The sequence below is a fragment of the Indicator indicator genome, chromosome 2, assembly GCF_027791375.1.
Source record: "Indicator indicator isolate 239-I01 chromosome 2, UM_Iind_1.1, whole genome shotgun sequence".
Classification (NCBI taxonomy): Eukaryota; Metazoa; Chordata; class Aves; order Piciformes; family Indicatoridae; genus Indicator; species Indicator indicator.
This window is the reverse complement of record NC_072011.1, coordinates 43,482,680-43,509,818: the sequence shown is the minus strand read 5'-3', so window position 1 is coordinate 43,509,818 and position 27,139 is coordinate 43,482,680. Positions and strand designations below refer to the sequence as shown.

The 27,139-nt window shown below is 41.0% G+C and overlaps 1 protein-coding gene across 3 annotated transcripts in view; it reads left to right on the top strand.

Annotated features, from left to right (window-relative positions):
* MOCS1 (molybdenum cofactor synthesis 1) overlaps nt 1-22,583 on the top strand; it is a 34,511-nt gene extending 11,928 nt beyond the window's left edge. For 2 of the 3 annotated variants that reach the window (XM_054399247.1, XM_054399246.1), the window contains exons 4-11: nt 5,003-5,167; nt 9,786-9,847; nt 11,108-11,219; nt 11,551-11,663; nt 12,368-12,478; nt 13,290-13,410; nt 14,633-14,680; nt 19,311-22,583. In XM_054399247.1, coding sequence (XP_054255222.1) covers nt 5,003-5,167; nt 9,786-9,847; nt 11,108-11,219; nt 11,551-11,663; nt 12,368-12,478; nt 13,290-13,410; nt 14,633-14,680; nt 19,311-20,173 — 1,595 coding nt within the window. In that variant the 3' untranslated portion in view covers nt 20,174-22,583. Of the gene's footprint in view, nt 1-5,002; nt 5,168-9,785; nt 9,848-11,107; nt 11,220-11,550; nt 11,664-12,367; nt 12,479-13,289; nt 13,411-14,632; nt 14,690-19,310 lie in introns of those variants that run through there. The other variant, XM_054399248.1, reaches the window with a different exon arrangement.
* The last annotated feature ends 4,556 nt before the right edge of the window (nt 22,584-27,139 follow it).

Genomic DNA, 27,139 nt, shown 5'->3' with positions numbered 1-27,139 from the left:
CACAGAAACTCTCTGATGTTAGGAGTGAACACGTTTTTGCAATTCTTAAGTAGTGATCTTGGAAAGGTAGAAAGCTTTTGTTTGTTTTGCTGAAGTGATAGACTTCTCAAAGGTTTATTTCTGTAGCTTAGAGAGATGGATCTTTTAGAACTACTGAGCTTTCATTATTCTACCTGTGCTCTTCAAAGCTGGACTTTGACAGATACATAGTGAGCATTTTAATGGACGACAAGAAAGGAGTTATCTTGGGGTAAATGTAGTGGATGGTAATATGATTGTCTTGCTGCATTAGTTCGTTCTGTCATGAATTTTTATTAGCTTGGCTGTGTTTTTCCTAAGACATTGAAAATTGGCAAATTAATTCTATAAACAATTGTCTTCTCAGACTTCAGTGTTATTCTATGGTGCACAAGTTTGAAATCAAGATAAAAATCTCAAAGCTAAATAGATCATGTGTAACAGCTATGGGAAAACTCGTTGAAAGGAAAACAAGCCCAAAAATGTCTTTTGCAGGATTTGAATTAGGCACCTTTATTGAAGCCATCTCGTCACAATGTACTGGTTTAGGCTGCGACAGTTAATGGGATTTCTGGATCATTTATAGAGGCTGGCTACTATACCTCAGGTGCCAAATAGGGATGACATTTAAGTAAGGTATGTTTTCAGCAAACCTTTTTCTTCACGATAAAGAGTCCATGAAATAAAGCTCCAAAATGCTGGAGTCCTATTGTCGTATTTTTCTAATACTTAAAAGTTGAAACTTTTTGTGTTGTTTCAGTAAACAGAAGTGATTTGAAGCTAATATAGAAGACCATGTTATTCAGAGACCTGCTACAGCTTTTGAGATTATTTAAAGTCTTTTTATGCACATACATACACAAACCGTGACTTGTGACTAACGCTTACTGAAAGCTAAATCATGTCCTGGGATGGCTGAAAACATAGGTCTGAGACTCTTCTGTGGCAGCTGATTGAGCATCCCAAAGGAGACTGGTTCTATATTGCACTAGGTTTAAATTAGCACCAGATACAAACTGTATGACACCCATTTATTATTAATCGTCTGAGAAGTACACATCTCCTCTGACAATCATTTTCCGTAAATGACTTTATAGAAAAACACATTTCAAGGTAGAAGTAGTTTAGGGTAGGTGTTTTAATTAATGTATTAGGAGATATATATACGTTTTCTGGAATCAGTCAGGAGAAATGTAATTAGGAAAAAAAAATTGGAGGGGAATATGTGAGAAAGTTCTATTTAAGAAGATGCTTCTGAAAAAGAAAAAAGTAAATGTAAAAGGGTTTACTTGATGGTTTTGGCCTGACAAAAGCTTTTATCTTCATGCTATTGAATTATAGTATCTACTCTATTGCCTTTTCTGCTTGTTACTTTTATCAGTTGCCTTTGCTTGTACTGATTGTTGCTAAAGCAGTGAGCAAAAAGCCAGCAAACAAACTCAACACAGGTACAAGGTGAAAAGTTATGAAATCTCTTTAATTCCTTTTGATTTTAGAAGTCAACTACTTAGGAAATCAAGCAACTGCAAATGTTCCGCTTCTCAGCTTACACAAATCAGGGAGAGTGTACTAACTGGTCCCTTTATTTTTTTTTTAACTTGTTGGTATTAATGTTAATTCTCCATCTCCAATATCTCACAGATGGCATCTATCCAACTTGCTATTACAAGTGTTTCCACATATTACTGTATTTCTGGGGCCTTGTCTGTTCCTATCTGATGAGAAAGAATATGCTTTGATAACAGCTGCTGCCTGCATTAACTGGCCTAATCTGCTGATGCTCCTTTTAATTCTCTTTTTTCCATTTTAGGCTGCAGCATGGCTTTGGTTTTATTAAATTTTTTTTTTTTTTTTTTTTTTAGAATTCACGTTTCTAGTAATACATGCTGTGTGGCAGCTAGTCTTTTCACTTTTGTAAGGCAGTTGAGCATTCAGAGGATGTAAATAAAAGTAGTGGTGTTCTTATACTTCCTTGTGGTTGCAGTTTGTATCCTATGCTCTCACAAAGATGAAGCTGCTAGTGACAGCTAGTGTTAAATAATCTTTGGCAAATTTGGGCCAATAGCACACCTTCTAAGAAGAGGTTATCCTTGTTCAGTGGAAAGGATTTTGAAATGTGAATGCTAGATAAATCTTACGTCAAAACTGCTCTGTCATTACCACCTCAGGTTCTAAATGGCTTCATGGGGCTCTTAATCACAGAATCACAGAATGTTTTGGGTTGGAAGGGACCTTTAAACATCATCCAGTGCAGCCCTCCTGCAGTAAGCAGGGACATAGTCAACTAGACCAGATTGCTCAGAGATCTGTCCAACTTTACCTTGAATGATTTCAGATCTGTGGCTTCTACCACTTCTCTGACCAACCTGTTCCAGTGTTTCACCATTCTTTTGTTAAAGAAATCCTTCCCTTTATCTAGCCTAAATCTCTACCCTCTTTTAGGTTAAGTCTTGTTGCATACCCCTTGTGCTGTTGCAACAGACCCTTATGAAAAGATTATCCCCATCTTTCTTATAGGTCTCCTGAAAGGCTGTAATAAGGCTTTCCCAGAGCCTTCTCCAGGTTGAATAACCTTAATTTTGTCAGCCTCTCATCAGAGATGCTACAGCTCTCGGCTCATTTTTGTGGCCCTCCTCTAGACCCACTCCAACTCCAGTCCTGTTCTGAGAACTCTAGAACCAGACACAGTACTGCAAGTGGGGTCTTACCAGAGCAGAGCGGCAGAATCACCTCCCTCACCTGTTGGACACACCACTTCTGATGCAACACAGGTTACAGTTGGTCTTCTGGTCTGTGAGCTCACATTGCTGGCTCATGTCGAGCTTTTCATCCACTGGTACTCCCAAGTCTTTCTCCACAAGGCTGTTCTCAATCCATTAAGCCTGTATTGATACAAGGGATTGTCCCAGCCCAGTTGCAGGACCTTGCACTTGTCCTTGTTGAGCCTCATGAGGTTCACACAAGCCCACTTCTCAAGTTTGTCCAGGTCCCTCTGGATGGATCTCATCCCTCAAGTGTGTTGACTGCACCACATAGCTAGGTGTCTGCTGCAAACTTCTTGAGGGTACGCTTGAGCAAGGGACCTCCTGCAAGCCTGTTCCTGCCATGCCTGCAGTAGACTTTACATTACAACCACTGAAGTGTCCTGACACTGAGTTTTCCCAGTTCCTCATTGGAAAATGAGCTGGGACAGCACTAATCATGCTGCAAAATGCTGCTGCTGTGAAATTCAGCATATTTGCTGAACTTACCCAGCTGAGGGTGAATACTTGGAAAATAGCTGAGAAATGAGATGAAGTGGAAGTAAAGCCCTCATCAACATGAACAAATAGAGGTAAAATAGGGAGAAAAGAAGTGGCTATGAAATATGTGTGTTGTAATTAAAGCTGCTTCTGGTAATAGCTCTTCAAATACTTTCTCCTATACCTAATTAGGATAGAGGTGGTGAGAGAAGAGAGGGAAAATAAGAAAATTACTTTATTATGGCTCTGCTTCTGCAAGAGGGTTATGAGGTTTTCCTGTATTTGTTATTGAACTGATAACTGGAGGTTTGAAAGCCCGCCCCTGGGAGATTTAGTATGCAGGGGAATTCTGCATTTGGCATATGAGAAGGCAGCTATGTTCTAAATCTTAATCTCATGATATTAACTGTTTCATATGTTCTAAATCTTAATCTCATGATATTAACTGTTTCATATGTGGTTTTCTGTTGTTAGCCATTTTTTTTAGTGTCTTCTTGTCTTGATCCGAAGCCTGGAAAGGAAATGTGCTTCCTTTTAAAACATTCCCGTGAGTGAAATTAAGGCACAAACAAGGTCATATATCACAATGAGACTATTTATTAACGAGAGAGAAAATGGAGCAAACAAAATAGAGAAAGAATTGATGAAGAGAGAACAGGAGAGAGAGTTACCACTCCATGGTCCTTCTTTGGTGGTGGGGGGAGGAAGAGAGATGTCTCCAGGGCTGCTGCCTCTGGCCTGAGATGTCTCCAGTGATGTTTCACCCCTACCCCATAAGCTGGCATAGCCCAGGGCTTTTATTGCGTTCCTGGTTCATTCATTGTAGCTGCTCCTGGTCCATACCCTTGGTGCATTCCAGGGGGTCTTCCTGTGTGACTGCAGGGGTTGGAGCCAAGCAACCTCCACCCCTCTTTGCTGTCCACTGCCCATCACACCCCCTGGGCAGTTGCTGTCTCAGTGGGCAGAGATGACACATCAAGCAGGTTGTTCAGGATGATCTTATCTTTGTTGAGACACCTCTCAGTTCTTAATGTAATCATCACAATCACAAGGTGATTTACATGCCCAAGACAGGATTCCCTCACTTGTGCAAGTCATCTTCAATTGGCTTGTCTGTTGTTGTGGGTAATGGAAATATTTCAGTTATTAAATGCAAGTGTTTTGTCCCTTAGATGTTGTTGCCTTGGATTCTCTATAATGGCCTAATATGTTGACCTTTTCTGTTTAGTTAGGAGTATATGTGGTACTTCTTTCAGCATTTTAAAATCAATACTGCTGGCAGCTACCTCTGTTTTTTGGTAAAGCATAGTAGTGTTAATGTTGCTAGATGAACACAGCTAGTTCAGGTGTCAAGTATGAAAGAGGTGGATTGCTGCTTCTTATTGCAGAACACAGAATTCAGTTTGCAAAGTTAAATTCAGGAAAAGAAAGTAAATAAAATCAGAGGTCTTCTTCCAACAGTAAAGTAGCTGTTCAAAAAAATAGAGAACAAAATAAGTGTGCATTTTCATGTTGTTTATAACCAATTTCATTTGCAATAAACTTTCATACCTTTTGAAATAGATTTGTGCTAAAATGGATCTCTGATACCAATACATCTGGAAGAAGGCTGAAGCACTGAAGTGTCCATGTTTTCCTCATACCCTCAGATTTTTTTTCACACATCTTTTGAGTTTTCTGTGTAACTTACAGCTGATTACTTCTTTTAAGGTATTTTTTTTTTTTACCTTTTATTTTCATAGGTCAGCTGTACAAGCTAGAAGGTCTGAAAACCATTGCTGTCACAACAAATGGAATCAACTTAACCAGAATGCTGCCCCAATTGAAGGAGGCAGGACTGAATGCCATTAACATTAGCCTGGACACTTTGGTCCCAGCTAAATTTGAGTTCATTGTCAGGAGGAAAGGTACAGACTTGTCTTCTGTGGCATTTGTGTTATTACTTGTGAAGTCATGAGTCATTTGGTATGTTTTTCACTTTGTGAGGGGTGTGGATTGATGTTCTTGCAAGGTTAGGAAAAGTAGTCCCTACTAGCCTGTCTTTTTCCTTTTTAACATCCCTTAAGAAGTAGAGCCCCTTTAGTTGGAGCTGCTAGAGGAGAAGATGCTCAGCTCACCACAGTCAGAGGGTCTGTGACCATGGCTGGCAATAAATGGCTGATTACTGGTTAATCTTGGATATGAAGAGGATTCTCCAAATCTTGTTTTGGTCCTGTGTGCTGCTCTTTCTTAACACTATAGTAGCTGAGGCCTAACATACCACAGAACTGAACTTCTTGTCACGAATAATGGCAGTTTCTGGAAGGACATGCTAGCAGTGGTCTCACATGTCATTAGTGATGTTCTCTACGTCCACTACTTTTTAATAGGAATAAGCATAAACTGTGCCCAAGATCACTTGAGGAGAGGTCCTAGCTCAAATTGAGCTAGTAATTCCAAAAAAGCTTCAGAAATGCTTGGATGCACCCAGTGTTAAAAATTCATGTTTAAATGAATCCTAAAGCTCATCATGAAACTTCATGGTTAGGTTTCCTTCCAAACTAAAACTGATTTGATCTTATATCATTATGTTTCTGTCCGGTAATGTAACTTGGGCAGTCTGGGAACTTCTAATTCAGACAAAAATCTCCAAAGAGCCACTAGATGGTGGAAAAACACAAGATAAATATAGGGCAAAGAATACAGAAATTTGGAGTGCTGTGAGAAGTATTCTCAACATTTGAATCACTCCACTATCAAATCAAAGTTGTTCTGGTGGATGCAGAAAGGTGTCCTTGTCTACAGCATCTTTGAGAACACTTCAAGTTTCTACATCATGGTGCAGAAATCCCTTCCTGTCATAAATGTAGCTGGAGCATTATTCTTCCAGCATAGGCTCTTCCATCAATCTGATTGTCTCGTATCACAGTTGGCTCCCAGAGAAGTATCGGGGAGTATCTGATCACAAACTGGTGTTGGTTATACTCTTTCATTCTGCTTTCTTCATTTGGCTATTACCTAGTTTGTGACATTCACTGGAAACAAGTCCTTCCTTTGCTACAGAAAGGGCAAACCTGATCTTCCACCTTCCTGAATTACATGGCCACAGCTCTTTATATCTGATTGGAAGCTGTTAGGAATGTGCTGCTTATAAAGTAAACTACAATTTATTGGAGGATGAGGGTAATTTTTATTTACATAAATGTTCTTTCCCCCTCCTCTTCCTTTAAAGAAAAAAAGGTCTTTAACCACAAAGAGAGAAATCTCTCAACTGAATAGCCTAGAGATTGAACAGAGAAGTTTCTATGACACAGTATTTTTAAGGAAGAAATTCTCCAAATCATATTTAGGTGGAAATTAGTGAAAATGTAACATTCAGCTGGGGGGTTTCTTTTGTTAAGGGCTGAAATTATGTACGAATACTGGGTTTATTGGTTTTGAGGGCTTTTTATTTACTAGGTAATTTCCAAGTATTGAATGAGGAGAGAATAAAATGCCTGCCCTACTGTGCTAATCTGTCTTCTGTGACAGTTCCACAAGCAACAAGATATAGCTCTACTAAGGTGAGGCATTCCTGGTCTTAGACTGGTAAATTCTGTGGAAAGTAAAGGTGGCATCTGATTATGGAGTTAACCAGGAACTCAAGAAACTTGTGATCAGTTTTTGTGCTCACTGGAAACTCCTTCTATGGATTCAAGAAAAGGCTGGAGTTTTCTGTCTGTGGTGCAGCTGACCTGCATTACACCTGTTTTTATTATCAAATGGCTTGGATAGAGGCAATGACTGTGGGATGATAGAGATTTCATGGATGTTTGAGAACACATAAGACCATAATATTTCCACTTCTACACATTTACCACCTTCTAAGGGAAGAACAAATGAGAAGCATTTCCTAACTGGTAGCTAGTCTAACCACTGCCTGTCTCTTCCTTTTTTTGCTCAGTACAAGGAAAATGAGATAGTACTGTGCTACAATTGAGTCACTAAACATAGACTTGATGTTTTTCTTCTTCCACAGGTTAAGTATTGGGAGGCATTGTTCCATATAGGATTGTTCTGGATGTTTCTAAGATTCCCTGTGCTTTAAAGTTGGCTAAAGTTATGATTTCAGAAGAAACCTAAAATGGTGAAAATACTGACACATTTTGGAAGAGTTGTTATTCTGAAAGGCCAAAAAAAAAAAAGGAGGATTTATGATCCTTGACAATAGTTCATGATGCAGTGATATCCAGTGTTCATTTTTGCTCTAATATTTTGAAAGGTTTGGGGTTTATTCTTTTTGCTGTTCCATTACCACGTAAGGACATTGAGCTAGAAGAGTTGCTTCAGTATGTATGGTAATACAAATGAATTCCTAAACAGTGTTCCATACAGGAGAAACAAGAAAACAGTTAATATCAAAATAGGAAATGCAGTTACAGATTTTTTTTTTAATTGTAACAAATTATTATTTGTAATAGTTACCCTGCCTCCAAAATCTTTTAGTGGAAACAAGCTCATAGTTTTCTTTAATCAGAATGGTTTACTTTTTTCTTGATGGAGATTTTTCGATAGCTGTTTTAAACCACACTCTTGTACTGGAGTGGTAGGAGGCAGAACTGGAAATGACCTTGAGTTACATTTTTAGCTGTAGTCCTGTTCCATGCACCTTCAGCAAGTTGAGCTCAAGCATGCGAGTATGCAAAGATACAGAATTTTTGATCTGCTGCTTGCTAGTGATTGCTTCCTGCCTTTTTTGGTTATGCTCAGTTTCACCATTCTGCAATCCTGAAGTCACACATAAGGTTTTCTGAGCTGTTGTAGGGCTTTTTGATTCCTTTTGTGGCTCTGGGACATGGTTGCAGCAGTGTGTCATTATCTCATTCAGCCTCTGTGGTTGCTTAATTGGAAGGAAAGCTACCACCAGTGCTGCAAACTTCCTGTGCACATGCAAAGCAAGTAGGTGATGAAGGAGAGGGTGAAAAACAAGTCATAACTTCAAACAGTTTCTTACAGGAGTTATTTCACTGCCCTCCTTGCTCTTTACCACTCTTTTTGCAGCCAGGACTAGTATTAGGACCAGTTTCCTGAGTCCATGCTTTAAGTGCCTTCACCAGCTACAAAGAATTTAAATGAAACTTTCCTGTCTCTCCTTTTTTTGTTGTTTTTGTTTGTTTGTTTGTTTGTTTTTTTAATACTGAATGCATCCAGTACAAAACATGCAGAAAATGCTGTTGATTTATTGCTTATTTCTGGTAAAGCACCTATGGATTAATGGAGGTATGATGTCTTCGCTAGAGAATCTGAGTTCCAGTAGGTAAGAGATAGGTGATGCTGGAACTACGCAGAAAAATGTATGAAGAGATTGTTAACATAAACTTCTGGAAGGTATTGCCCTTTTGCAAGGATGTGTAAAATATTTGCTGTTGAAGACTGTGGCATTGGAAGAAGGAACTCAGTCTCACACTGTTTGGTCTTGGGAGTACTCAGATTTGGAGTGTGCAGATTCGGAAGGCAACTTAGTCTAATACCTTACGGGGTAGGAAGGGCATTCACAAAAACAGTGCTAGCAGCTGAGTACATGCACTCACCAGAAATGTGTACCTAGAGCTGGTAGCTTATTATCTCATTCTTGCAACTATCACTTTGTTTCTTTGCCAGCTGGTGACTGTAGCAGGGAAGGAATATGTCAAATCTAAAATTGATAGATTGATGAAAGGTCTTAACTTTGTTTGAAGTTGACAGAAGGTGTGGTTTGAATGAGATGATTAATAGACTTTCCTAAAGGCCTTTATAATTGCATTGTAGCTTTTTTTCCATGCAAATTGAAGAGGGTAAAGGGCAGGGATGAAGATACTTGCCCTAAGTTAACCATATCTGTGTATCCAGCAGTAGCTAACTAGATGTAGGCCACACTAAATGGCATAGTGAGGCTAGACACTTAATGCCTTGAAATCACTGCAGTTTTTGATACTTTACATTTGTTTTCAAGGGTCAAAGGCCTGCTGAATTGCTTTCTTGAATGCTCTAATCTCCCGACATTGTGCTGACCAATTTCATATGTTTAGTCATAAAACTGGTGATCCTGTAAAATGCTTCCTGTGATCTTGCAGACTAATAGATAGTCAGTACTTTGGGAAGTCTGAATTAATAAACATTAATTTATTATTTTTTTTCTTCATTGCATCTGGAGGCATTTCACAAATGCTTTCCACCCCCTTGTAAGAAGAATTTAATACAAAGCGAAGCTGACATATGAGAAAGTGGAGAATTATGTGCTCGTGATACATGGATATCCAAAGATGCAGAAAAATTTACCAGTATTTTTAACTACCCAAACAGCAGTTAAAAATTGACCTTAGTGATTTGTCCACTGGTGGCCTTTGGGAGTGTGGGGGAAGTGTAGAATTGAAATCTCTTTACTTGAAACTCTTTTTTACTTGCAGCCCGATCTGCTGAAACAGATTGCTTTTTATTTGTCATCATTTTGGCTTGTGCTTAACCTCCTTTTGTATTCTGTTTTTAAACAAACAATTTATTTTTTTTAAAATTCTTTTAATATCTTAGGCTTTCACAAAGTAATGGAAGGAATCCACAAAGCCACTGAACTTGGCTACCATCCTGTTAAGGTAAAATCAATGTTTATTTACTCTGGAACTGTTGTGTTTTAACATAAATTGTGATAAACAATACAGTTCACCTAGTGCAGAATTTACTATTCCATTCTCCCAAGAATTGTGAATAGTTCTTGGTAAAATTGAAGAAAAATGTAAGTAAATCAAAGATCACATCATGAGGGAAATTCACATAATCTCTCTGCAGCTGAGGGTGCATGATTATACTGCCACACAGCCCATTGACTGCTTAGTTACAGGCTACCCTGTGGTTCTGCTCTGTACTTGACTCTTCCTAGCCCCTCTGATTTGGCACTCATCTGACCAGCTGTGAACTTGACCAAGGAACATAACTGGCAGAGCACTAACCTGCAGAAAGACAATTTTCTTCTAATTTATCACCCTCAGCTGTTTACAGCAGTCGCTGAGTACCAGTGTGACAGAGAGGAAAAGGGAGTCCTCCTTTGGAGAGGCAGGTAGACTAACTTAGCAGTAACATGAAATGTCACCCTAACTTCACTGTTTCAGTTCAATAGGTATGCTCCCCTTCAGTTTCATCAGTGTTTTGGAAGATCTATCATGTGTAAGTGGTTTAGGCTATAGAGCTATGAAAAACACTTGAAATTAAACTAAGTTTTAGTCTTCCCTGAAAAATACTAAGAATCGTGATGCACACTTCTTGGAAACTCAAGTCTGCCTTGCTAACAGGGACTGTTTTAAGAACTGTATGGATAGCTGTTGCTCTGCAGAGAGCCTGAGGCTCCAATGTAAATATTGTTTATGAAGAATGTACAGAAAACTCATTTTTTAACCTCTTATTGGAGGAAGGCAGAGCTAGTCATCCTGCAGCATGTGCTTATGGAGTGTGCTGTGAACACTTCCTGATCTGGGGAATTTGTCATGATCTGCCATAAATAGTGTGATAAGAAGGTACCCTTCCTACAGAAGCTGTACAAATTGGGACTGGGGAGTAGACTTGTCCTTTTAGACAATAAAAGCTGCCATACTTGAGGTAAGACCTTTTATTAGTTTTTCCATTTAGCAAGGCAACTTTAGCAGCTTTAGTTACGTTGGATGCAAAACTTAGAGACAAATTTGGCATAAAAGATCATCTATACCATTTCGATCCTGCCAACTTCTCTCATCATCTCTTCTTTTTAAAAAAATGAATGTTCTATCTACATTGCTCTCTGCAAGGGGTGTGAAATCTTGTGTAAGAGGCTTGAAGGAAGTCACGCTGTGCTCACTAATTGCAGATGTCTGCTTTTCCTGAAGGTGAACTGTGTGGTGATGCGAGGCTTCAATGAGGATGAGCTGCTGGACTTTGTGGATTTCACAAAAGATCTGCCCCTTGATGTGCGGTTCATAGAATACATGCCCTTCGATGGTAAGCAGTCCTGCTTTGAGCTTCTTCATGGCATGGAGTGTGCCTTGGACATGGGTGAATCTGGTTGATGGTTTTTTAACTCCTTGGGCTTGTCTCTGGAAGTTTCAGTAAGTTCTTTTTGGGAATTAGGGATTGCCTTAAGTTTTGTGTTGAATCTTTTGCAGCTTATCTATCTTCCCTGGGTAAGATGGAAGAGGATTAGTAGTAGGGGTCATGTGGTCTGGGGCAGCTACAAGGAAAACAGATTTGTGGAGGCAGTAAAGGCAGTTCTCTGCTAGTTAAAAAAAATAAAATCCACAGTCTAAAGTTATGCTGGTTTTATTAATTCTAGGCAATAAATGGAATTTCAAGAAGATGGTAAGCTACAAAGAAATGCTTGATACAATTAAACAGCGATGGCCTGAACTGGTGAAATTGCCCTGTGAAACTTCCAGCACAGCCAAGGTAGGGTTAGACAAAGAACACATGAAATGTACCCCCATTCTTTCCCTGCTGTATATCCCCGAATTTTCCCAAGTACAGCATTTATATCTGACAGTTGAAGTAAAAAATACTTAGTGTAGTAACTCTGAGATTTTTGGATAGGGTTCCTGCATGTGGTTTGACCCTTACTAAATACTGGCCATAGTCTACCATTCAAAATACAAAGTGTTCAATAGATGCTTCAGTCAGATAAAAAGCTTGATAAGCTTGTGTCCTGTTTTTATGGCTTTTGAAACTTTTGTCAATCTATCTGTCTATGACCGCACATTTACAAGCCTAACAAAACAGTTGTTCAGTGAAAGAAAAGCATTGCTTTAGGATGCACAGTGTCACATAAATGATGTCTAGCCTGCATAGATCTGTGGCTCATGGCTGCCTGTGTAAGAACATGACTGCTGGCATCACCTGTCAGTTGGTGCAAGAGCAAACATTTAACAAGTGTTGAATTTCCAAGAGCAGGGCAGAGTATACAGGAACACCTGACAAAGCTGATTGTGATGGGGTTTGTTGTTTGTTTTTCTCTTTTTTTTTTTTCTCTCTCCTTGTGTGACCTTAGAACTGAAGAAAGCGTGTGTTAAAATGTCTTCTACTCCTTGGGCAAATGGAATTTAAAAATGAGTGGTCCATATTTGACTCTTCTTTTTTTCTCTTCTGCATTTCTTTAGAGTTATAAGGTGCCACATTTCCAGGGGCAAATCAGCTTCATCACCTCCATGTCAGAGCACTTCTGTGGATCCTGCAATCGACTGAGGATAACAGCAGATGGGAACTTAAAGGTTTCTGGTGAAACATAATTCTCTTTGCTTTTATACAGTGAAAGTAGTGTTGAAATTCTTCCCTTAAAAGGAGCTGGGATGTAATGTAGGATGGAAAGATACATAATTATTACCAGCTAATTTCTGTTTATCCTGTGCATATTCTGTTTTGCGCTTGTTGGGCTGGGAGATGTGACATCACTTTTTTTGTTTTTGTTTTTCTGTTTTGCTAACATAGTTAACTTCAGCTATAAAACATGGTTGCAAGCCCACTAAATATAAACATTTATTTTAATCTTTGATTCAAAATCATCTTAACCATGTGACAAGCCGACTATTTCCCATTAAAAAAGGTTCCAAGCAGCTGTGAGGGCTTGACTTTTGTGTTCCACAAGGATCCTGTCTTGTTTCACCAAACATCTTCTTACAACTCTTCTCCTTCAAGAGCAGCCTGTACATTTGTTCAGCAGCTGTAGAAAAGAGAGGGATAACCGTTTCCTGCCACGTTGAAACTGGCAGTTTCTAGGGGAAAATTAAAGTTTTCCATTAAAAATTGGCACTTACGCATTGTCACCTGATACTGACAACAGCTGTGCTGCTGCCTAATGTCAGATGACTGAAGCAGCCTGAAGGCCTAATGAGCTTAGGTTGCATAAACATCCCAGGCTCTCTTTGTGTGTACATGAAGAGAAATAAAGAAAAATCTTCATAAACATTTTCTTTCTTTAACAGAATAGGCTTCTTCAAAATTCTTTACATTGAGGTTAGTACAAAATAGAAAAATACTTCTATTCTTGCTCATTTCTCTTTTGGTTCCTTGGGTTGGCTGCAGGTGTGCCTTTTTGGGAATTCAGAAGTGTCCTTGAGAGATCACCTACGTTCAGGTGCCTCAGAGGAAGAGCTGGTTCAAATCATTGGAGCAGCAGTGGGCAGAAAAAAGAAGCAGCATGCTGGTATGTTTGTTGTACCTGAAAAATGACAGCAGTGACTAGGAAAAAAGTGTCCTTGTTCTGCTATGGGATGCAGACGGAAAAGCTTCTTGAATGAAGCTGCATTAACTAAGAGAAGAATTTTCCCATCTGATAAGAGTGTTGCCTGGTAGAAAGCTGGTAACGTACCAGCCCTGCAGGTACTCCAAAATCTGGATGTCAGCTCTAGTCTTCCACATGAGACTGACTTTTGTCTTCAAAGAGATGCAAATGCTCACAGTAACAACAGCAGTGATGAATCCCTTGAGTATGCAGAAATTTGTAGCCACTCATCTAGTGCTCTGCATAAGGTCATGACAAAAGGTCCATGACAATGAAGTCACATCCTCAGGCTGTATTAATCTTTTCTGAATTTATATTGATATAGAGTATATTTCAGTCACATTTGAACCTGACCCTATTTTAATAATCTGGCTGCAGTTGTGAATGCTGACCTCATGTACTGGCTTTATGATCATAAAATAGTCCCCTTTACACTAAAAATAGGTTTGGCCCTTTTGTTCCCTTGCAGATTCTGCCAGATTATTAACTGTTAACTTTTAAATCTAAGCATAGACTAACTTGCAAAGACATTGGACTGACCCAGAAAAAAGAGTGCTTTGTGAACATAAGTGAAGGGGTGTGGAGGTGGAGGAATTGGTTCCTTTTCTTTCAGAGAATTCATTTCTGAATTTCTGATTTGGGAAATGGGGGGGGAAGGGGAAGAAGGGGGGAAGTAGGGAGAGTGTTTTCCCTTCCAGTAAAGGCATTTTGCCACCAGCTTGACGTTATCTTTCTTCCTGTTATTGTTAATCCCAGTATTGCCCTGTGGGCTTCTGTGATTGTACTTCTTCAAACTGGAACTCTGTTAACAGCTCATCCACAGAACTAGTACAATTAAATGCTAGTGTAAAGAAACAAGTTGGTTAAATTTTGTAGTAGGTAGACTGTGACTGAGATTAGGGAGAGCGAAAGGGTTCTGTAGTGTGATAGACCCTTAGCAGCTGGGGGCTTAGAGGCTGTGGCAGATACGGTTTTAAATAATACCATGCTAGATTCCTTCTCCTCCAGCTTCCTTGGTCTTTGTTTGGCTTGGGTTTTCCTAGCATGAAGGTTGCACTGTGGAGAGCAAAAAACTAAATATGTAAACCAGATGCATGACTTAAACCCTAAAAAGCTAAGGTTTTTATGTGTTCCTTATTTCTAGGCATGTTTAACATTTCCCAGATGAAAAACCGGCCAATGATCCTGATTGGTGGGTGACAAATCAGTACGTAATACCTACACAATGATTTTGTTTGGGTTTTGTCTTCTGGGGAACAGAAAGGACTGAGCTTTTAGGTATAATTTCTGTTTGGTTCTGGCTTCAGTTTAGGCAAAGAAATGGGTTTTTTAAAAAGGCAGTTGTGGTTAACATGCAGAAGTGGAAGAGAAAAAAAGGTTTAATGCTCCTACCAAGCCTTATCCAGTCTTTCAGATGACAGCTCGGGTTTACCGAAGGGATCGCTAGCTTTCCCATCTTATTTCCTGTATGCTTTCTTTGTACTTAACAAGAATAGTCTGTTAACTTATAAGGCAATTTGGGGTGAATTTTATGACATTGACCAGATTCCCATATAAACATAAAGGATGCAGGATGGACTTTTATCCCTGGATTAAGAAAGTGAACTTTGCTTGCAATATTTAGAGTCAGTAACTTGACAGATGCAAGTTTTTCCACCTCACTGCTATTATACTTAAGAAGCTGAAAGTTGAGGCTTCATTTTTTGGAAATGTCCTCTTATTGCTTCAAAGTCTTTGAAAATAGCCATGAAAACTGTAGTATCTGATATCTGACCAGCCCTATGGACAGAGAGTGTTTCTTTTCCTTGTTGTCTCTGTTGAAGATGTTTGCTAACTCTCCCTTCTACTTGAAGCTCTGTTCATGAGTGATGTGGTGTTCCTGTGGTTTCTTACAAATTTTTGACATCATCTTCAATGTGGTTCAACCTTCTCTATACCTCCCAATTCATAAAATAGCTATCCTCCCAAATACCTTTTTTCCTTCCTTAGACTTAAGAAATGTTTGCAAGATTTAGCATTGTTGGATTAATTGGAAGTTGCTCTGTTTCTTATCAACAAGGGCAGAAAAATGCAAGAGGAGTGGAAGAGATGAACATTGTTTCAAACTCAGACTCATACTCCTATTGATACTCTGGAGCAGGTTAGCTGCTCAGCAGCTTAAAACACAGCTTTTAAAACAGGTACAGGGGAAAGGGAGTGTAACATGAATTAGTTTGCAGGTCTTTGCTACAGGTAATATAGTAGTATCTCCTTGGTTTTTCTAATCCAGAACCTTAGTGCTTGTACTTCTGTTGCCCTTATTTCAAAACAGGCTCTACAGAAGTCTTTCAACATAGGTTTTCACTGAGAGTATTTTTCACTTAATGTCCCTCTTTAAAGGGCCATCATTTTCCATGTTGAGTTTTACAGCAAATGGATTTATTGGTGCAAGATTGTCTCTCTGCTTACTCTTGCTCTTTTGAATTTGGCCACTGCTGCATTGTATTCCAGGAAAAGGGGAAAGGAGGTGCTTTTTTAAAGGGTGCATTGACATGAAAAATACTGTATTAAACTCTTGACAGCTCACTGGGACCTACATAATTTTTCAAGATGCCTTTGAAAGAATCCCTACACTCCAAAGTTAGCATTTGTAGCAGTGTTTGGATTTCTACGGATTAGATCCATCCAATTTCCTTTTGAAAAATGCTTTAGCATTGTCTGACATACATATAGTAAATGAAGCAGCCTGTCCAGGTCCTCCTGCAGCTGTTCCATGTCCTTTTGAGACTAACTGCTGGCAATCACCTCATCAGTGGAGAGACTGGAGATGAGAGAAGAGTATCCCACTGTGACACATAAGGAATCATTAGGAGATTTCCTTATTGTGTTTTGAATTACTTTAAAACTTCAAATGGTGCTGGCATGCAAGCAGTCAGTGGGGGTGTGTGTATGGAATTAATTTAATGAAAAGTAATGAATGATGTGGAAATCACTAATTGGTTTTTGCTAGTCCCAGTAAGCCAAACCAGGCTTCTTCCCTGCACTGCTGTTGTCTGATCCTTTCTATATGGTTTGTATCCTATTTCGCTTAATCAAAATATTCCTTTCTGCAATTTGTTCTCCCCATGGGTTCACTTCAGTTATGGGAATTTCCTCCTTAATTTAGGTGTCTCCTGCCTTCTTTTCAACCCCTGAGATTAATTGGTTTAGCTTCCAACTAGCACAAGCTTCAGGTGCAGTTTGTCACATGGTTTCATAGAATGGCTTAAGCTTGAAAGGATCTTAAAAATTATCTAGTTCGAATCCCTGCTGCCATGGGCAGGGACACTTCCCACTAGACCAGGTTGTTCAAAGCCTCATCCAGTCTGCTCTTAAACACTTCCGAGGATGGGGCATCCACAACTTCGCTGGGCAGCCAGTTGTGTGCTGTAGAAAACTTAACTATTTTTTGCTATGTATTTGAGCAATTTAGGGTGAAGATAGAGCAATTTAGGTGAAGATAGAGGACTAGGTGTAGCTTGAAGAAAATGTAAGTTTTTGGGAAATACAAAAATGCTTTGCATGCTTTACTGTCGCTGTCTTTTTATTAATCACTCTGCTTGAGCAAATAGTACTTCTCTTCCCTGCTGTGGTGGGTTGAAATTCCCCCCAACATTAAATTGCCAGACCAGCTCAGTTGAAAGCAAATCAAGCTATATTTGCAAGCAAAACTACAATCTAAATATGAAATGCAATATGTGCAAAATATACAATATTTACATATGTTTACAATTTATAAACAGCACAAGAATGCCCCTGGACAAAACCAAGGGGCTACCAACAGCTTCCCCCTCCCTGCTTCCTTCCCTCCTCCTGTACACAGGACAAGAGAAAAGAGGAGAAAAGCAGAGAAAGAGCTTATTAGTACTTAGCCACAACAAAGCAATGCAGCCAAGGTCAGCAAGCCATCAGGAAGCCAGAAGCTAGTGTCTGCTAGAGCGAAGAAGCCGAAAGGAGAAAAATTTAGTTTACCCGACTATGTTAGATATCAGACCAATGGGATTATTTAGATCTTATCATTATTTGCCTTTTTACATCCAATGGTGATTTATTTAGATTTTACTACTTTCTACTCAATATCTGTGGAAACTTTTTTAGGCACGGCCTAGAACTGCCACACCTGCTCCCCACCGTGTGTGTTTATTATGTGTGACAGTAAGTTCTTGTCTGCCTTTGCCCTCCAGCTTCACCTGAGGACAAGACACCTTGCCCATGGTTTAGCTTCAGATTTAAAGCTAATCAAGGAAGCAAAGTATTCCTGGATTTTAAAAGGAATATTCATGTTAGGCTAATAAAGAAGGAAAGAAAGGAAGAATAAACCACAACTTTGTGATCTTCTAAAGCAGAGCAATGCTGTGCTCAAAATATTTATGTTCATTATCCCACTCCTCTGAAGGTAAACACATTGCCACTGAGCTTGCTGGAATCTTAATTTTAGTGGACAGGCCAGCAGCTGTACATCAGAAATGGCCTTTGTCTGAATTTAGAGTGCAGTGATTAAAAAATTAACAAATTCTATGATTGATTTAAGCTTCTGGCACTTTCAGATCAGTGTTCGGAGGGTATTTGGAGTGAAAAAGTACCGTGCCAAGTGCATCAGTCTTGTTATAGCAAAGGGTGGAACTGACAAGGAAGTACATTAAAAAAAAAAAAGTGGGGTGGGTGTAACCAATAGATTGTTCATAATGTTATTGTCATGTGGACAAGGTGATACATGCAGGTTGGGGAGGCAGAGATAGTTCAGCAACATGCAGAGGGGCCAGGAAGCTGCTTTGATTCACCTACAGTCCTACAAACTCGTAACAATCCTCAAGTACTAGAGCTACCAAATTGAGGTTATTAAGCAAAACCTAATTCCAAGTTTCTCACAGCAAAGAGAGCAGAAGTTCCAGAAAGAGAATGATACTTATCAGTTGAGCCTGCCACTTACCTATATACTGCTTTCTCTTTACTTACAAAACTCATTATAGGAAAAAGACTCCTTCTGTCTTGACTCTTGGCATTTAGCCCTGTGTAAGCGCCAAAACTGAGGGATTAAATGGTGAAAAGGGGCAGGAGAGCTTACTGCCTCTCTGCCAGTTGGGAGCTCTGCCAGCTGAACTTGGAATATACTTCTGAGTAGATTCAAAATCTGTCTGTCAATGAGAGGAGCGTGGTTTTCCCAGTGATTAAACTTCAGCTGTCATTAATGTGGTAAGAGCTGGCAATAATGAGAGGCTTCCATCACAGAGCCACCCTCTGAGCTTGTAGGCAATATAGTTGCAGATGCATTGCTTCTGGTCCCTTTTGTCCTCAAGTGCTGGCCTGAACCTGCAGAAGCTGATGAAAGCAGGAAGTGCAGCTGCCTGTGCTGGGAAGAAGGTGTTTGGAAAGGCAGAGTTGAGATACTGAGTGCAAGAATTTCCTATGGACCCTGCCAGGCTTCTGAAAGAAGACTGGTGCTGGGACAACCCCAAATGGAGGCTGAGAGATGCTGTGACTTGCTTTTCTTCAGAACTGATGTACCTATATGCTTTCGTGACTGCTGTTTCTTAATAAGCGTTGATAATTTTTGAAAGCAAGTTGTTTCTTCTTGTCAGGGACCTTGAAATTCAGTGGTCTGAGTTTTGTGGATTGCAAATGCAGGGAACTAACGAGATATAAGAGAAAAAGCTTGAAAAGTGGATGTTCACAGGCTCACTGAGGTTTTTGCAATACAGAAAGTCCCAAACACTGCTCTGACAAGATTCTCAGCTACCTTAGCTTAGCTTTCCAGTTAGTAAGATATGTATTCTTATGTTACTTTTCCCTTTTTTCTCCCTAAGAGCCTGCACTGATGTCATTCCCGCTATGCCAAGACACCCTACAGAATCCCCCAAATTCAGAACAGTGGGGCCACACGTTTAGCCATTGGCTGACTTTGAGAGCAAGTTTACCTGAACAAATGGAAAAAGCATTAATTAAAAAGAAGCTTACAGGACCACTTTTCCTGCCAGGATCTCACACAGAGCAGCATTGGCCCGCAAAACCAGGAATTCTACAAACCCTGCTCAGAAGCTTCCATGTCTTCCAGAAGAACCCAAGCTCCACATTTGACACAAAGTGCCTTGAACCTTTTCCTGTTGACCAAGTTTCTGTTTCCAAAGAGGAAGGTCCAGGGTCTGAATTCTGTACCAGGGATTCAGGATCTTGCACCAAGGTACCTCGTGCCTCTGATAACTTGACTCACACTGATGAGGAAGGACGGGCCACAATGGTTGATGTTGGAGGGAAGCCAGATTCAAGAAGAAGTGCTGTTGCTAGTGCTATTGTCTGCCTGGGTGAGAAGGCATTTGGAATGGTGAGGCAGAACCAGGTGAAGAAAGGGGATGTGCTGGCAGTAGCCCAGATTGCAGGAATTCAGGGAGCCAAGCTGACCAGCCAGTTGATCCCATTGTGTCACAACATCTCCCTCAATCATGTTGAGGTGTCTCTGAGCCTGGATGAGGCCAGATTTGCAGTGGTGATTCGCAGCTCCTGTCAGACCTGGGGGAGGACAGGTGTGGAGATGGAAGCTCTAACAGCTGCCAGCCTGGCTGCTCTGACTGTGTATGACATGTGCAAAGCAGTTACTCAGGACATTGTGATTGAAGAGGTAAAGTTGCTTAGTAAGACAGGTGGGCAGAGAGGAGACTTCTTAAGGGTCTAGATAGTATCCAGATACCTCCAGGTGACCACTGTTCTTGATTAGCCTCTTACAGAACTACTTTTGCCCAGCTAGTAGGCTTGGAGACCTCAGCAGATAGACCAGACTCTACAACTCCAGTTTTCCTTCCCCTGTTATCTTACTGCTGCGTGAACAGTAGAGTCATTTAGCCCTGTTGATAATGATGTGTGTATTTTAGAGGACAGATTTCTCCACTCTGCCACTACCTTAATTTCAGGGTCCCCACTATGAGCTTGAGCAAATGCTCCTATATCTGTGCCAGAGAGCTGGTGAGTTTTTTCTTTTTTCCTGTGAAATATTCACAGCTGCTGTCATCACCTGATGCAACTGTGAACTCTGGAAATGAAGCAAGTGCTGTCATTTAGCACCTCTTTAAGTCAAGGCTTAGATTTTAGAATTGTGTCTGTCAGTCTGTCCTCATGACCTCCATAGCTGGGAGGTGGTGACAGTGGGAAGAACACAGGTTCGGAGTATTACCATATGGCAGAGATTTAACAGTGAAACACCACCCAGGGTCAGAGGGGCAGCTCCCGTTCTTGTGTATTGCTACTGTTTCATTTGTCTGCAAGTGGGAAAGACAGTTTAGAAAGAAAAACAAGAAGGCAGCTGTCCAGTTCTTGCAAAACATGTGGACAGAGGATTTCTGGGTTCAGAAGAGTTATTTTTGCTGATCTGAAGGATACTTTTTACAATGCTAGAAACATGTTCCAAGCATTTTCACCTTGCCACTCAAACACATTGATGCCCTGTGTTTGCATGCTTAAGGGCTTAATTATGCCATGCACAGAAGTCATGGAGAGGTGACATGTACTTTTGAAACAGGTGTCACACCAAGCCTCAGAGATTCCCAATTTTTCATTCCTACAGCGAAGCTCTTAGGAACCATGAACCTGCATACTCCTGACAAATATAACACACTTTAAGTTTAGTAGCCACACTGAAGAATAAGGTAGTTGCTGTTGCCTTGGGTAGTGTTTCCTGCATGTTTCTCTAATTTGCTTTCATGAAGTCTTCTGGCCTGAGAGCACTTCAGTGTCCCCATAAATGTACCAGTGGCCATGTCATGTAGCATTAAATAGCTTTGATAATGGAGTGTCCTAGATAAGAAATTACTTGACATTGTTGTTAATGTGTCCTTTTCAAATGTTGAATACTCTGGCCAGGGTGTTTTCAAGTTTAGTTTACTTGTTTTCTGGTGCTTATGGCTAATGTGAAATTAGATATGATTCAGGGTGCTCCGTCTCCGTATGCACAGAGTTGAAGACCTTTCTAACAATGTCAGAGGGTACCAAACAAGCATCTTAAGCTCTGCAAGTAGTTGCTTCTCATGAAAGAAGGTTAAATTACTGTGAGCATCAGTAAAGCACATAACACACTGCCCATATCCATCCTACTCACTTAAAGTAAGCACAGGTCTAAGATGAGGCAATATTGGTTCTACTACACATCCTTCACAAATCTCATATGCTACCACAGAAGGCCATTTTCCATTACAGTTGAATTAATTTGATTTGTTATTCATTGTCAGGGTGAGATAAGGCAGATGCAAGGACAGAGCAGCTACAGCTGCAGGGGGAAGGAGACTTGCAAAGCTTGGTGCCCAAACTCCATAAACTCCATAAGCATTTGTGCAACAGCATTTAGTGTTATAGTCTGATTCCCTTGATATCAGTAATCTGTCTGTATGGGCACTCCTGGTCCCCTAGTCCTTCCCAGAAGTGTACCTAGCACTGCCATACTGAGCACCAGCAATCTGCCCTGACCCTGCAAATATAAGATACTGGTCATCTGTGGAGGTGCTGTGCCATAAGGCAAAAGTTTCCCTAGTTCGGTGGTGAAACAGATTGTGAATAAAAGGAAGCACGTTAACTGATTTACACAAGCACCCCACCAGGTACAGCACGCCCTGCCCTCCCTGCCTTCACTCAGTCTTTAGATTAGTCTTGAAAACTAAAAGGAAACTAGACCTACTCAGCAGTAATAAAATGGTGCTTTGGGGCATGTGATTCTTTGGCTTCTGAAGAGTGTGCTGTCATGTTGTAAAGCTCACACAAAGGCCTCAAGACCATACAAGGGACAACAGCACATGCATGACTGCCATGCACACCTTGCTACTTACGCACAGTTCCCTGCTTTCTTGGATTGCAAGTGGTTGGTTTTGGGTAAGCAGACTTTGGTGCCATTTTATGCTCATTCTACATTGTCAAGTCTTGAAACTATGCACATTTATAAATAATGAAGCAAGCATGAGTAAACAACATTTTGTAAGGGACATGAGCTGATAGCACTGCATGATTCAGTCATGCTGGGTGAGCAATGGTGCAATACACGTTGATGAACTGACTGGAGGCCTGTTTTATTTGGGTTTGGTTTTCTGGTTTTTTTTTTTTGTTTCGTCTACTGCATTTTTAATAAATACTAGTTGTAATGGAGTATGTTTCACAGTGCTTTGAATATCCTTTCTAGTCATTCATAGGAAAACTATGTTTTAATCCACAAGCTTCTATGAACAGCTAACTCCTGCCAAGTAACAGGATAGACTTTGTAAGTTGCAATTGTTAGTCAGCAATTAGCAAGGGATCAGTCACAGTAGCATTACTTACTATAAGGAATCTATTATTTCTTTTTGTTGTTGAGTGAAATTCCTCTCTCTGTCTGTTCTTAAACTGAGTAATCCCATAGTCTTAGCCTCAGAATTTATCATCTCTCATTATCCCATCTTCTCCCACAGGCCTGTTCTGAGGCAGCAGCTGCATGTAACAGCACTGCTTTGTGTTGCAGAGCATAAGGAACTGGTGCTTCCAGGGCTCTCCCTCTTAGTCCAAGTGAGCGTGTGCTGAAACGGAGGTCCAGAAAAGTGCCTGTGTAAGTCCATTCCTCCTGAATCATGAATAAGTCTAAAGGAAATTCCCCTTCTGACTGACCTGAGCTTCCAGAACAGATCTCACCTCTTACGCCTGTTCTTTTCTGAGGAACTTTAGTCAGTTGAGCTGTTCACTGCAACCAGCCACAGTGCTCTGCAAGAGGGGCAGAGACAGCAGCTGTACTGCCAGAGGCTTGCTCTCTCCACGTACAGACTTCCAATGGTGCTGGTCCTGAGCTGACAGCACAAAGTTTTACATCCTTTTCCTAGGAGCTGCTTCCTAATTCGGAACCAGCTTTTTGAAGATTAACAAAAAGAAACCATAAAATGTTGAGCCCACCAACTCAATCTCCTGAAGGGTACCACAAATGCAGATCACGGCAGCCCTCACAGAACATACACAGTATAGGTTTTGCCTGCTGGAAACTCTCACTTGTCCCATTTAAAGTCCTATTTTTTTGTTACTGTCCATTGCTAATCCAGCCTCGGTCTTTTATCGCAGCTCAGCCTATCTTTACTTCATGGCCATGTGCTGAAGCTAGTTACCCCACCTTTAAACTGCTCTGGGAAAAAAAAATGGGTGCAGCATATAAGGAGAAGGCAGCAGAAATTGGTCACTAAGTATTCTTAATGAGATTATGTTGAAGAGAGCAGTGCTTTCAGAAAGTGCTGGGGAAAGAAGAGTGGGGCATGGAGGGAAAACACAGCTCAAAATACCTTAGAAAGGGACCTTCTAAATGGGAACCACTCAAAACTAGACTCTTAAAAGCAACAACAATTGAGAACTAAAATGGGGGATGAATTTTTAAAATATTCTAATCTATTAGTGACCTGCAGCAATTCTGTGTAAGTCATTGACATTACTTAGATTTACGTGGGATTTGACTGAACAGGTTCTGGCTCTCCATCTGACCCCTTCCTTGACCCTTTGCTAGTTTGCAGCTCCTTCTGCTTGCCTCAGCAGCAGTTATGCAGCCATGTAACAGTTTAAAAATGTCTGTAACATCATGTGTGCTTTGGCCAGGACACAGGACTGCTAATTAGTTAAATGGAAACAGTTCACTTCCCTCTGCTTACTAGACCCTTGATCCAAGAGAATCTTAGCATTCCAGGGAACCTGAAAACAGTTGGAGGAGTTGCTTGTTGCAGGGGGCTGACTGGACATTTCATTTTTTGAGACTTCATGTTAAAGCCTCAACTTAGATCTCAGAGCTAGTGGATCAAAAGAGCACTGCAAAGCCATGACAATTGCAGGCAAACTGCTGACACGTGGCACACTCCCCAGCAAGGTTCAGGGTGGAGTGGATGAATCCTGTTTCACAGGATGGGCCTAAAGGGTTTTGGGTGAGTTCAGTACACACCTTCATAAAAGCAGATACTCATTTTGGTTTCAACGAGCTTAAACAGTGGTAGCTGAGACACAAATCCAACTATTTCTACCTTCCCCTATCCCTCCATGCTGCCAGTGTCATGTTTAGAAAGCCTGCAGTTTAGCATCTCTATTTGGGGATCAAAGGATACCCAAAGTAAGAGTTGTAAGTGCAGCTGAGTGCAAGTTCATTGAAGGGGGTGGGTGCCCTGAGGCACTGATGAGTTGTTTTGTTCTAGGCAGAGCTTCATTTGTGCAACTCAACTGCAGTGGCATAGCCAGGACCACCGGGCAACCTGCCAGTGTCCATGGCTCTCCAATGTGCCATATGCACAACACTTGCTCCATGGAGCAAAGCTTCACACTTCGTTATTGCTTAAGTATTGCTTCCAGAATCCCAAATTGGCAATCATATTGCAGAGAAAACTGCTTCATCAATAGGGCAGAGAGCTTATCCTCAGATTATGAAGACCCCACTCAGAACTAGAAACTCTCTGTATTACTAAGGTGCTTCTGCATAGATTTAAAATAAATGCAAAAGAACCACTCTCTTCAAAACAATGATCCTTCAAGGGTCCACAGCTGAAGAGACACAAGGCCAGCAAAAGCAGAGTCTCTGGTTGCAATGTCAAAGGCAGTTTGGCTGCACTGTTGACAGGAGTGACAGGAGGTGGGGGAGGAAGAGGAGATGACAGCAGGAGGGTCAAGCAACAAAGTTGTGTTAATATGCTTGGAAAATAATACATGCCATCTGATATACAACAGCTTCATTAGTAGTGTCATCAGCCAGTTACTAGCTGGTGCATGTTGTGGCAAAGCTCCACCACCAACATCAGCAGACCTGTGCAGTGTCACACCAGGCAGAGACCTGATCAGTAGCATCTACTCCTGTGTGTTTGAGAGAGAGGAGTTTCAGCTGCAGAGCTCTGACATACCATTACTACCACTTGCTGAGACCTTAACACACTCCTGTTTCATTATCAGGGTCATTTCAACACTCAAGCACCCTTATGTGCAGAGTTCCATCGAGGCTGTAATTGCTGCTGTCTTGAGGCAGTGTGTGGAGCTGCACTCTTCCTCCCTTCTTCCCTCCCATCCCATCATCTCCCCTCCCCTGCCACCCACAATCTCTCTGCTTCAGAGAGCTGTGCTTCCCCACCTGGGGCCTGACACTGAATTGAAATAATTTCTTCTGCCCCTGAAGCATCATTTTTCCTATTGCAGCTGGCAGCTCGAAAAGCTCTATCCTGCCAAGACTGAATCTTACTTGGGATCAGTAGAAAAGACAAGCTGCTGCCAGGGCCACCCTGAACCCAGATTTATAAAGAAAATGGGCAGAGCTTGCCTGGCCCCACAGGATCTGAAGCAGCAGGCTGAGGCCAAGGAGGAGAGGAGATGTCTTAGCCAGGTAGTTTGCAAAGGAGCAGGCAGAACCACACCACATGGAAAATTCTCCCGTTCTTGCAGCCTGCAGGGAAAAGAAACCATCAGCAAGGCCAAGGGGCAGCTGACAATCCCCAAGCTCTGTGGTGAATCCAAATACTACAATCAGCCCTGAACAAACACAAAACTATCAGTCTTGCCAAGGACTATAGAAAAGAGTATGAGATAAGTTTGCTGCCTTATGAGAAAGACCAGAGCAAACCCTCTTCAAGCATCCTATCTGCATGTAGCACCAAGAAACTGCACAAGGCTTTTTCCAAGCCACAGACATCAGTTTTAAGCCTACTGTCCTGGAAGAGGCATTAATGAACCAGCTAAACCTGTTTGGCCACTGCCCTTTCTCCTCCCTCCCCCATCGCAGGGTCCAGGTTTGAGGTCGAGGAGCCAATAGGCAGGCGCTGTTAAGGCTGCCTGGGGGGAGGTGGAAGCTGGACCCCGTGCATCACGTTTCACATAGATGTGTCAGAGGCTAGTCGAGAAGGCCTCTACAGTTTGCCTGCCATACAGCGTTTTGAACTGACTGGAGATATTTGAAAAGGTAATCTGCCACTGGGCCGTTCAGTTTTCAAAAGGGGAATTTATAGGGGATGATTCGAAAGCCTACCCCCTGTTTGTTAGCGGGATTTGAGACGGTGACAAGCTGTCTCCAGGGTGATTACCTGCTTCTGTCCTAGTAGCAGTGTGTTGGGTCCCAGGCCATACCACAGCAGCGTGCTCTCTTTCTCTCCCTCACTACTTCCAGTTTTGAGATTTGTTTTTGGATTATCCCTGCCCTTTGGATTACAAATTGCAGCATGTATCTCTTCATTCGGCAAAAGTTTTGGTGACTAGAAGCTCAGCGGTTCATGAGTAACTAAAGCTAATTTACTCGGTTATTTCTAAAGTTCACAGACTGTTTCTCTGTGGATTAACTCCACAGCGAGGCCGGGAGGGTCTGTCCTGCCTCCCGAGGTGGTATTGCTGTTTGTTTTCACGTTATAAGAGTTTCCAGTTTGTTCCTCTGTATTCCAAGTTTCTGTTTTTCTAGACTGTTATTCCATTTTCATTAGCATCCTATCGTGTGTAATCAACCTATCATCGACCAGGCAAACTAACCTGGATCAAATGAGCTAGGAAAAATAATTTTGATATCTAATAAATCATATTCATACTTTATCAGATTTCCAGGTTATAAATTTGATCATAAACTGTAACACCCACTCACTACAAAGACCATTGCCAGAGTTCAGTCAAACCTCTGCAATTAGGCACAGTCTAGCCACCTCTTTGGCTT